This window comes from Psammomys obesus, unplaced genomic scaffold (genome assembly GCF_907164565.1).
Source record: "Psammomys obesus unplaced genomic scaffold, mPsaObe1.curated_primary_1811, whole genome shotgun sequence".
In the NCBI taxonomy this organism is placed as follows: Eukaryota; Metazoa; Chordata; class Mammalia; order Rodentia; family Muridae; genus Psammomys; species Psammomys obesus.
Genome location: NW_026591711.1, coordinates 5222528 through 5234915, shown reverse-complemented (window position 1 = coordinate 5234915; position 12388 = coordinate 5222528). Strand labels below are relative to the sequence as shown.

At 44.1% G+C, this 12388-nt stretch overlaps 1 protein-coding gene across 1 annotated transcript in view; it reads right to left on the bottom strand.

The window, feature by feature from the left end:
* Positions 1-12388, bottom strand: part of Chn2 (chimerin 2) — a 265682-nt gene that overhangs the window by 77621 nt on the left and 175673 nt on the right. The window contains exons 4-6 of the mRNA XM_055611796.1: positions 9479-9510; positions 5319-5432; positions 3073-3358 (exon numbers count right to left, since the gene is read on the bottom strand). Coding sequence (XP_055467771.1) covers positions 3073-3358; positions 5319-5432; positions 9479-9510 — 432 coding nt within the window. The remainder of the gene's footprint in view (positions 1-3072; positions 3359-5318; positions 5433-9478; positions 9511-12388) is intronic.

The following is a 12388-nucleotide window of genomic DNA, read 5'->3' as shown; positions in this document are numbered from 1 at the left end:
ATGGATTTTTATCATGTTAGCTCATAATCTCCTAACAAAATAAGTGGCTGGCAACAAGTGATCAGACCTAGCATCCAGAGTATTCCTCAAGAAAGCCAAACACATCATTAGTGTCCAAAAAAATCAGCGCTCCTAACAACTGTCCATCAAGCCTCTTGCTGAGGAGAGCCTTCTTCCTTCAACACCCCCTTTCTTTCCTTACCACCCACCCCCCCAAAGTAAAGGGATACCGGCTGCTCACCCAATGTGATTGTATCAGATTACTCATTTCTCTAGGGCAGCGGTTCTCAACCTGTGGGTCTCAACCCCTTTGGGGGGTCAAACGATCCTTTCACAGGGGTCATCTAAGATCACCCAAAAACAGATATTTACATTATGATTCATAACAGTAGCAATGTGAAGTAGCAATGAAAATAATTTTACGGTTGGGAGTTCCCACAACATGAGGAACTGTACTAAAGGGTCATAGCGTTAGAAAGGTTGAAGAGTCAGTGCTCGAGGGAAAGATGTGCTTGCTCCATTTATGCCAACTTGACACCAACTGTAATCATCTGAGAGGAGGAAAGCTTGACTGAGAAAATGCCTTTGTAAGGTCAGGCTGTGGGACAGCCTGTAGAGCATTTTCTTAATCAGTGATTGATGGATCGAGGACCCAGCCCTTTGTAGGTGGGGCCATCCCTGGGCTGGTGGTCCTGGGTTCTGTAAGAAGGCCGGCTGATCAAGCCATGGGAAGCGAGCCAGTAAGCAGCACTCCTGGCTTCTGCATCAGGTCCTACCTCCAGGTTCCTGCCCTGCTTGAGATCCTTTGATGATAAACAGAGATATGGATGTGTAAGCCGAATAAATCCTTTCCTCCCCAACTTGTTTTCTCATTGTGGTGTTTTATCCCAGCAGTAGAAACCCCAACTAAGACGGAAGGCACATCTTGTCACGCCGTTTCCTGCTGAAAATCAACACCCAGAAATACCAGCTTCCATTGATGGAACTTCCTTGCTGTTTTCCACCGTGGGGGCTGCTTTCTGTATCGCTGCATTTTCAGTGGTCCTGCTCTCTGATTCAGAAATACAAACGCCACTTCAGAGACGTATCTCACAATTCATCCCCTGATTTATCAAGGCTGAGAGAGTCAGCTTTCAGATTTTCCATTCTAAATCGCTTTTGAACAGATTTACAAACACTAAGAACTAGTTTTCATCTGGAACTGAACTCTGAAAGCGCTCGCTCTCTCTCCTCTCTTCCTTCTCTCCCCCACTCTCCTATTAAAATGTAAACAACCAGCAGTTCCCCAATTTTCCCAAATCAATTATTTCTAAAAGAATACACAGGTGTTGGGAAGATATTAGAGTTATAAAAAGAAAATGGCAAATTATGTTTTCACGGGCCAGCTGCTCAACCGACTCAAGGCTGTGGATGGCCCTCCTTTGCTCTGAGACTCAATCAGCAAATCAATTAACATCATGCCCCTGCTGCCAACAGCCTGGCTGCTCTCTCCAGCCATCCCAGGACTTGGTAAGTCTCTCATCACTGATACCCAGTCCTTCCGTTCCACTTAAGTTTCCCTTGGTCCCCAACAGTCCTGGCATCAGGGACCCACTTGACTTTAATTAAGGATTAGCAGCCACCCAAAGGAGCAGCATTTCCATCTTGACCTCCGTGTCTCTCTCTCTGACTCAGTCCAGCCCATCCTACAAGCTGGGCTCGGCTCAGCTACAGTGGGTGCCCATGGTTGTTTGGCTGAAACCTGCTGCTCGCCCCTGCACAAGATGGGAAACCCCACCAGGACTGAAAATCTCGGAACAAAGGAATGGGGTCCAAGAGCTCAGTTCCCTGTTTCTGGCAGCCGATGCAACCACCAGCCCACCCAAGTGCCTGCCCAGGGGCCCAGCTTTTGACCATATTTGGGCACAGTCCCAGCTCCTGGCTTATATGTCATCACCCCTCGCCCAAGATCTATAAAACCCCCTTGCCTTAGCCCAGGAAGCCATTTCCCTGGCGGGGTTCTTTGAGATCGGTGAACCCACCCACCCAATAAACCTGTATCTGTTTAATTCTAATCTGGTCTGATCTGGCCTATTAATGGTGTGGTAGGATGTCACTCTCGGAAGGAAGTAGAGATGACCAGCCAAAGCCAGATGGTCCCCAAAGGGGCACATCCCCAGAATCTGCTGGCCAACTGTGATGGAGCATTTCAAATGAGCAGCAGGTTCGTAGGGAGCAAAAATAGTTCCCTCTTCACCATATCCTGCCACTGCGACAATACACCCAGCTTGCACACTCCCCCAACTCAGGGGTTTTCTGATATAGCAGTGAATTACAGTACAGTGAGCTTTGCTGGGGTGGGGGTGGAGGAAGATCCCAAGTAAGCTTTCCTGGGGCCACACCCATTATGATGAAGGTTTCCATGCCTGTCAGTAATTCTTTTTAAATTTTTATTTACTATTTACACAGTGTTCTGCCTGCATGTGTGCCTGCACACCAGAAGAAGGCATCAGATCTGACTATAGATGGTTATAAGCCACCATGTGGTTTTGAACTCGGGACCTTTGGAAGAGCAGTCAGTGCTCTTAACCTCTGAGTCATCTTTCCAGGCTCAATAATTCGCCATCTAGGTTAACCCACTTTCAAAAGGCAGGAGAGCCTCCCATGCACAGATGCTCACACATCCCCAGGACAGACAGACAGACACAAATACCATGCATCTGGCCCACTTTGTTACCAGAGACAGACAGCAGGCCTCATGTGGCAATTTAAAACATTTTTCACCCACTGTTTGGCATTCAACAATAATGGATTGCTTTCTTTCTTTCAAACTACAAATAAACCCACAAATGACTGTGTAAATTCCAGGCTCTGATCATAGAGTAAATCATGGGATGTTTGTGGGTCTTGTGTTTCTCACATGTAGCTCAAGAGACGGTTGACCTGGAAGAGTGTAAGGTCCTTTTGGCATGCTAGTTCTAAAATGGGGAGGAGTCTCCTCCAACATTTTGACAAATTGCGTCTATCACAATCCATCCTCATTCAGCACAAACCGAAACTACATCCCCCATGTCCATGCCACGGGTCGCTCACCTTCTCCACAGGCGTGTGCTCCTCGTTGGTGACACTAGCTTTCCTCGATTCGTTTTTAGACCTGCTCAGCCTTCGGGACACTTTTTCTCTGAGGAGGGTAGCGTATCCGATGTGCTCATAGATGGGATTTGTGGTCATTTTGGCAATGTACTCAGCAGCCTTGGTCTCTATGTAGAGTGTAATCAAGCCATCGGTCACCAGATCGTGAATGGATTCGAACCTCTTCTCCCCCACGAAGTGCTTCCCGTCGTGGAAGAGCCTGTAGTTTAAGGTCTGGTTCCCAAACCTGCCCATCAGAAAACGAAGGATTACAACAGGTCAGACAGGCACTGGGAAAGTGACAGTAGCTCCCAGGATACTCCAGGCCTGGAGTAGATGCCTGCATCTAATTATCTCAGAGAGCCTTTGAGATGGCTACTATTATTATTCATATTTAACAGTAGACACAACAGAGCTGTGAAGTGCTGTGGCTCCATGCTGGAGCCCATGTGCCTGGAAGGAAGCAGACAGGATCTAACCTCAGGTACACATTGTGATTAATTAATCCAATAGATGACTCAGGACATTAGGTCATACAATCTCATTTGTGAAGGTCAAAGCCCTGATTTATACATATGGCAGCCCAAAACTTCTTTAATGGAAAATGACAATTACCTCTGCAAGGTACCACCACTCCCCATAATGTCCCTTATAATCATATCTCTGACTGTTACCCCAGTTAATGAAGCAGGAGAGAAATATTAGCTAGGTGCTAAATGTACCACCAGTCCCCTCAATCTCACCTTCCTGACTACCTGTGCCTCCTATGGGCTGCCAGGCGATAGGAAAATGCTCTGCCTACCCGAAGTTCTTGACCGATTTTGAAATACTCCCTCATCACTGAGCCACTTTAAGACATGCTCTGTACATCTTCAGTTACAACTTAGAAAGCATCTTTTCCAGGTCACACCATGGAGACAGTACATTAAACACACACCCTTCATGGGCCGGCCTGGGAAGTCTCGCCTCTGCATCCATTCTTCCTATGGAGACAGCTCTGGTCCATTTCCGGAAGTCCACAGGAGGCCTCTGAGGAGCTAACGGCTTGGCATACACAAGTGACATCTGCATGCCTCAGCACTTGTGTTGGCCAAGCTCAAGAGAAGCCTGCCCTATTGGCTTGCTGGCATGCTTGACAGCAGTCATCATGGTGAGTTCGGGGTCGAGGTGGTCCCTGGGAACTCAGGAATGATGGGCTGTCTATGAAGCACTCCCACTGACAATCTGCATGACTGCAGCCAGGTAAACAGACACTCAGCCTCTAACAAAGTAACCTGAGCAGGGGTGAGGGTGCAGACTCAGCATCTGGGCTGAAGGGCAGGCTCTGGAAGTAGACAGTTGTAAAGCCTCGCTGAGTGTGTCTGATGCCCCTGTACTTCCTACTTAAGCGGGTGGAGATGGTGAATTTTACATTTTGTGCATTTTACTGTAGCAGGAAACTCAGAGAGCCCTGAGTGAGTGTCATGTGACGTCCTGGGTGAATGTACGTTGTTGACACTGGCACAGCCATGTTAAGGACCCCATAGCCTCAGACTCATTGGGAAAATGACAAAATCTCCCCATCCCCCAGTCTCTGGAGGTTCAAAGAACACTAGCAAGGCCTTCCTTGTGTCTCAGTGAGAATATTAATATTGTGCCTGGAACAGGCCCACCATAGCTTTCTCTCCCTGGAAGTCTACAGGCTGAATACTGCTTCCACTACAGAGGCTGAGTCTACTGAGATTGGCTAATCCCGACTCCTACTGAATACTATAAACCCTGCTTCCTTGTTCAGCTGTGTGTTGTAACTCCATCTCCCTCGTCAATACTCCATTATAAAGACGCTGCTCTTCTGGGGTCCTACAATTTTCTCTACCAGGAAGGTCCGTCCACCTGATCTCAGCTTCCTGTGTGTCTGTCTTTATTGTTTCACCATCCCAGTCAGCTCTGTCCATGGTACATATTATCATTTTTAAAAACTGGAAAATCAAGGCCGGGTGTGGTAGCACACACCTTTAATCCCGGCACTAGGGAGGCAGAGGCAGGCAGATCTCTGTGAGTTGGAGGCCAGTCTGGTCTACCAACTGAGTCCAGGACTGCCAGGGCTATTACACAGAGGGACCTTGTCTCGAAAAAAAAAACAAACCAAACCAACCAAACAAACAAAAAGGAAATTAATAAAAGCCACTTTTACAAACTGTGAGTGAAACGAGTGAAACGCAGCTCACCTTAGGGCTAGAGTGTAGCATCCCGGCTGACGCTGGCTTTCTCGAAGGATGTAGGCACCCTCCACGCCTCCCAGAAGCTCATCAGCCTGCTCCCGGGAGATGATCCCATGAAACCTGAAGGGACAAGGCAGTCACTGCTCTGAGCAGACCATGTGCAAAGTAGGTACCGTGAGGACTAGCCTAAAAACCATGGTTACTAGGTCCCTAGACACCCACTGTCTCCACTGGAATGAAGAGGGATGCATTTATGGTACATGGTGAAGACCCTCTTGGAACAACCTCCTTGCCTTCCCCCCTGGAGTCACAAACACAGAGTCACAAACACAGGAAAACACACAGTCCACCCAGCCTTCTGCTTCTGTCTCTGCTCTCAGGCTGGAAATGAAGATTGAAAGGAAAGCTCGGTTATGTCTCCTTTCCAGCCACAGGGAATAACAAAAGAGCAATTACCAATTTAGCTTTCAGCTCAAACACAGAGAACCATGGATTATCCTGATTACAAATGAACACTTATTGATTAGCAGCCTGCCTGCTTCTGGTGCTGGACCTCGTTAATTTAGAGGCTCCTTCTCTGGAAAGAAGCCAGGTTCTTCCATTCCTTTACATCTGAAAGTGATTGTTTAGGTGGGTGTTTGCAAAAAGAACCCACTTTCCTGTTTTAATGTTTGTCTCCGTTTTCTCCATGAACACATACACACACACACACACACACAGAAAATGTGGCACACTGAGGGGGTACTTCCGGCTTGTGGAAGGCTGCATTGGCCTTCTGAAGACAGTTGTTTGAGACCTAGTGCTTGGATAGTGACTGGTGAGGGTGAAGGAGGTGGCTGGGTGGATCTATTTGTCCTCCTACCTTTAAGTAAAGATGAAGGCTCATGGCCATCACTAGCAATTCTTTGTTTTGTTTTGAGATAGTCTATGTTGTAGTCTTGGAACTCCTTAAGTACACCAGGCTGGCCTGCCTGTGTCTCTCAAGTATGCAACCATGTCCAGCTTTTTTTTTTTCTTTCTTTCTTTTTTTCTGTCATCAGTAGCAATTCTAGTCTCTGTGTGTCTAAGATGAAGGGGTCTTGAGTTTGAAAAAAAGTCAAAGGCCAGGGACTCCTGGAACAGGGATGAATGCCTCTATCTGGAATTACCCAGTGGTAGAAAACTTTGGGAGAATAATCATATAAATTTTTTTTCTGAGCATAAACATAACCTTTGTTTCCCCCACCCTCAGTCCAAGAATACAAAAATTAGCTGGAAGTCATACGTGCACATGCATGCGTGAGTATGTGCGCATGCGTGCGTGTGTGCATGTGTGTTGTCCTAATTTTCTCTTTTTCAGTATTCTTCTTTTCAATGTTCTTGTCCTAAGGGAGCAAAGATGCCAGAAGCATCAATGGTCCTGTATTAAAAAAGCAGCTCTTAGATCAAGGCAATGATAGCTTGGCAGGGGGTTGAGGGATAGGAGGAATCTTTTGCTCTACTAAGTTTTGGTTTTAAATCTCAGGAATCAGTGCTTAGAGCAGTGCTGTTGGGGAATCCTGGGAATGCGTGTTGAGATGTAAGAGCAACCCTATTGCATAGTAAGAGACCAAAGTTTCCTTTAAGAAGAGTGACACAGAGAAGGATGGGTCTTGTACATTGTATATAACATTGACCTCCATGGAGCAGAGGTGTTTGGGGCTTTGTGAGTGAAACCACTAGGCTCTGAGACATTTTGGAGAAGTGTCCTGTGTGGCATGAGCTCTGGCAGGGAGGGTTGGCAGTGGCTTTGATGAAGATATCTGAGGGCAGCCTTGCAAGTATGAGGGAGGTGACACAGGGACAGGACAAGAGGAATAGGAAAAACAGAGAACACAGAAAAGTTTCTTATCAGTCAAAAAGGACAAAAGCTGGTTCCAGAGGAGGTGTGAGGGTGAAGCATTTAGGATATGTCAGGAGGTGCCATAGTAGGCAGAAGTGCGGTCAGTGGGGTCAGGTGCAGAAATAAACTACAAAAGGCACAAGGACATGACAACCTGTCCTGCTCACTCCCGCAGGAAAGGGGCAAGAGGGCTGGGAGTGCTCCAGTGTGAACGCAGGAAAACAGCTAAGTATTAGCTTTCTTGAACCAGAAATTGAACTGGTGGCCATAGGGCACAGGTGTGCATCAAGAATCAAGACTGATTGCTCAAAAGAAGGAAGCCAGAGTTCTGTGAGGCTGAAAACAGTCTGTGACTTACACATTGTTTAAAAAGCCAGACTATCTGGATGAAGCTAAACGGACAGCAGTGGGCTACTTTTCGTGGGGTGGAGAGAGTTGTGGGTGTTTCCCACCATCTATTTTTCTATGTGTTCTATTTTGCCAAGGTTATTAGGTATTAAATATCAAGAATGGGAATGGTAGGACAGGAGAGGTGTCTCAGCAGCTAAGAATACTTGTTGCTCTTCCACAGGACCCAGCACCCACACAGCAGCCCACAACCATCGTTAACTCCAGTTCTAGGGCATCTAATGCCCTCTTCTGACCTGTGCAGGCATCGGGCACACACTTAACACACTTGACATATATGCAGACAAGCCACGCACACCCTTAGAAATAAGAGTTTAAATTAAAAAAGAAAGTGATAGCTCACGGTGGGAACATTCAGAATTGAAATGTTGACAGTATAAATGATAGGAAAGTTTAAACAATACAGAAATATTCTGCTTCCCCAGAGACACCCACTGTCCCCTGTCTTGGAGCTTCATCCTGAACAGTGTACGAGATATGTGCATTGCTTTTTCACTCGAAGGGCAAGAAAACTTCACCTTTTAAAAACAAGAGAGGCAGAACCTTGCAACTTTTCCATCAGTCCTCCTCTAATACAAAATATCCTTCTGTGATTAAGAAAATGCTTCCATGCTTCCCTGTCTCCTTTGTTTATAGGATGTGGTGAGTTTGGGAGATGAAATAGAATAGATAATTCAATCAAACTTTGTGTAAAAAAATTTATTTACATATTTATTATATGAACAAATAAAGCACCTGTTAGATTCAGGTACAAAAGTGTATGTGGGAAGTTTTCCTGTTTGCTCTTTCTTTAAAAATAATAATAACTGTACAATTTACAAGTAACTGTGAAGTCAGTTGGACATTAGTCATATGACAACATAGACCAGCTGTTAAAGATAGGAGGGCAGATGAGAGGGGAGCCTGCATTCCTGGAAGGGTCCTTGAGAGGGAAAGGCTGGTGGGAGGCTCAAAGTCTAACAAGAAAGGCTCCCAAATGTGGCTGTGTCTACCAGGAAGGAGCACTGGGCTAGGACAACCAAACAGTCCATTAATCATGAGGCTGAGATTCTTCTGGGTATGGGGGTGAGAGGGTAGGTCTTGCATTGGCCAAAAGAGCAGAGGGGCAGGGGTAGGGGTGGGAGCAGGGGCACCATTGAAAGAGGTTTTGCCTTGTCATGCTTCTAGGTTAACCTCAGGAAGAGAATGACTTATGTACCTTTCCCCCTTGGACCATTCCACATCCCTCTCTCTGTAAAGGGTTCTGTGCCTCCCACTCTTAGACTGCAGATTGCTTTTCTAGTCATGGCATTTGCTTTGTGCTATGTTGCTAAGGATGTCAAACAGAGCTAGAGCTGGAGTTCAAAGGAGAATGTGGCTGGGTTGGAAAGAGAATAAACATATTCTTAAGGCAATTTGGCAGACATATCCAGGTCTAGAGAACGATCCTTTTGGTTTTCTGACACTGGAAGGGGAGAGGGAGGGTGCTTTTTCCTGACCACTGTGCTGTGAGGATGGTGATACTCAGGGATTCAGCTGAAGGGTGCAGTTTTTGATATTTAAATGTTTGTATTGTATCAGGGTATACAGTGAAATGAAACACTGCTGGAGATCCAGCCATTTCAGGCACTGGCCAGGCACCTGGAAGCTGGTTCTGAGGAGAGAACTGCATCATAAGATTCTCCTCTACCCCACCTTTGTGGAAACCAGTTACCTGAGTGTGGGAAGGAAAATTCAATACAAAAATGTCTGATTGCATTTATTCTTCTTACTAAACTTTCACAATAGACATGATGAATACCATGTTAGGAAATATTTCATTTATATTAAATGAAATATTTCATTTCAGTTATATTTGAATGACATATGAAGTAACTACTTATTAAATTATTAAAACAAAGAATAGTATAATACATACTCTCTTCCATAATATTTTGGTCTGTTTTCCACCTATATTAAAAAGAAGAAAAACGTTAATGATGCATTTGAATTCAAATCAGCTAGACAAAAATATAATTCAGATAAACAGCTAGCATCCTGGTTGTAATTTTACTATAGATTCATTCACCAAATCAGAGATGCATGAAGCTTTAGAATTAATCAACACGTCCTAATGGATAGGAACGATCCAGAATTATTACATTTCTATATTCATCAGGCTCATTTCCCATCTAAACCAAATCAACTCAATAAAGGATTTTTTTTAAAAAGACAATTTTTTTCCAAAGGAAACAGTAAGAGATCTATGAAACATTTTAACTTCATTCTAAAAGACAAGGCAGATACTTCTGGCATGAATAAAACATAAGCATTTATTTCAATCTTCATTTAATTGTTTTGTTTTGCACTTATGAAAAAACAAGGGTTTGCACCTGGATAAAAAATAAGAGAAATATAATTTGGTTTCTTCTCAAATAAAATTGCTATTCTAGCATTCCCCTTTATCTTTCAACAAATGCTTAGTAATGGGCCACAATTCATTTGATATCCAAGGCACAGTATACAAAGGGCAAGACTGAAACAAGAATATCAGATTTGATCATGTGTCATCTATCACATAAAAATTTTATGTCCTGATGTTCACAGTATTGGCTTGATAAGACATGAGCACAGACTTACATTTGGCTCTAAGTCCAAACAGTGCTGAACTATGAAAAGTTAGAATTCTTATTGATAGTTAAACATTGGGGAACACATTTGTGTGTGTTCACTGGTGTAGGATGTGGGCATGGCAGATGTTTTGTCCATAGTCAGTTTTGTCTACCGCAAAATAGACTCTAAGAAGCTCACAGATAGGCACAGTACTTAGATTTCTAGATACCAGGCAGGTTGAAGATATATGGCCATTTCCCCTCTATCCCAAAGGATACAGGGGTTCTAGAGTATATTCTAGATCATGAGGAAAGCTCAGAAGGGGAATCCAGGGCTCCAAAGGCCACCTCACCACCTAGCTATGACAAATTTAGCTCACACACAACTAATCATCTAGACACTTCAAAACACGAGTTCTCTCTACTGTGCATTTTATACCTGAAAAGTGTTCAATCAAAAGGCTGCTCATAGATATTGATCTTTGAGTTGTGAAGTCTACTCCATGTTTTTGTGAAGAAACGTTTAAATGAGGTAATTAACTAAAGCACAGAGTGTATAAAGAGGCTCCTTCTTAGCAGGTGTCTTTTCTATAAATGCGATGTTCTATTGTCACTTTACACATGGGTAACTTTTTGAATACAAGCTGAAAATTGTCACAGATATAATTCTTTTGGCTTTTGAAGTTCTTATTTATGTAGTACTACTGATATTCAATTACCACATCAGTGTGCCATAGAGGCAATTCAGATCTAGAAAACTTAGTGGATATAGGCAATACATGATGGCAAACTATCTTGGGGATCTAATAGTCCAAAATTAGAAACGGTTCATTCTTTAGAAGGGAAACTTTTTCACACCTGTCTTTTTGGCTAATCTATACTGCAAGGTGCAAAATCCGAGTGTAGTGTTTAGCCCCATTTTACCCCTTTACCCTTACTTTTCCCTCAGGAAATGGGTCACTAGTCAAATTTCTCACGTGGACAGCACTGTAGGTGAAGCTGACTCCCAACTCCTGGAATTAGGTAAGAGGTAGATAACTAAGGAGTTTAATTGATTCTTAATAAGAATCAATCGCTCCATGTTTTCTTAATTTATCAATTGCTCCACGCTCTTATTGAGAATCAACTGCTTTCGGTTTACTCATCACTTAAGAAAATACACAGCACACATATTAGGTTGAGGGCACTGCGTTTATCCCTGTCATTGTTCATGCAATGACGGCCAAGCAAACACAGGGAGGACATGGCTATGAAGAGCTCCTGGATTTTTCTGCTCATGACATGTGGGGAACACGAGGTGAAATCTAACATTGACTCCCAAATGGGGAAATCAATGTCTTAGTGTCTTAATGTCTCCCTAACAAGATTCTGCCAGAGAAGACTGATCCAAGCAATGAGCAACCCCTTTAGATGTAAAACCACTAAACATAAACCAAGAATACCAAGTGACAGAAGACAGTGTGTACATGGAACGGAGCCAGGGAAGAAGCCACAAACGTCACTAGAGAGGTATGGCAAAAATACTATTCCACCTCTATCTGCACTCAAGTTTGGGAAGACATTCTGCCTTTCTTTATCTTCTCTACATTTGGGGGATATACACAGGAGGAAAGATAGATGCAAGAGAGAGGAAGGCAAGGATGTACTTGGCCCATGACTAAGCTCCCACCGATCAAAGCTGTTCTGTCCAGGCTCTTTTCCTTTATCCTCTCTATAGCTCTTGAAAAATACATATGTGTAATTGTTCATGATAAAGAGAGAAAATGGCTGGAGTTGAAAGCCATCTTTGTTCTTTTTGCTAGTTTTTTTCTAGTTTTTTATTTGTTTGTTTGTTGCTGGCAGAAGTCTCAGGAGAGCCTACACTCCATCTAGTGAGCCTCAAGTCAGCCCAGTTCTTACACTTTAGTTAAAGGGCCCTGGAAAAGCCATAGTGTTTAACCTTTCTTCAAGCCGGATGACAGTAGGTCCTTAGATCCAGAGAAAACATTGTCAGCCTGTTATCAAGCCTTAAGGGACTGGGTCCTCTCTGGTGAGATTGCTAACCTCCACACTATGGCCCAGAAGAAGCCAACATATTCTCTCACTGGGCACAGCCTGGCTAGCCACAACATCCTCTGTCTCTGTCTCTGTCTATCTGTCTGTCTCTTTCATGTGTTTATGGTATATGTGCTTGCCATGTATGCATGACCCATGGATTCACATGGAAGCCAGGGCCAGAGGAAGACATTGGGTATCTT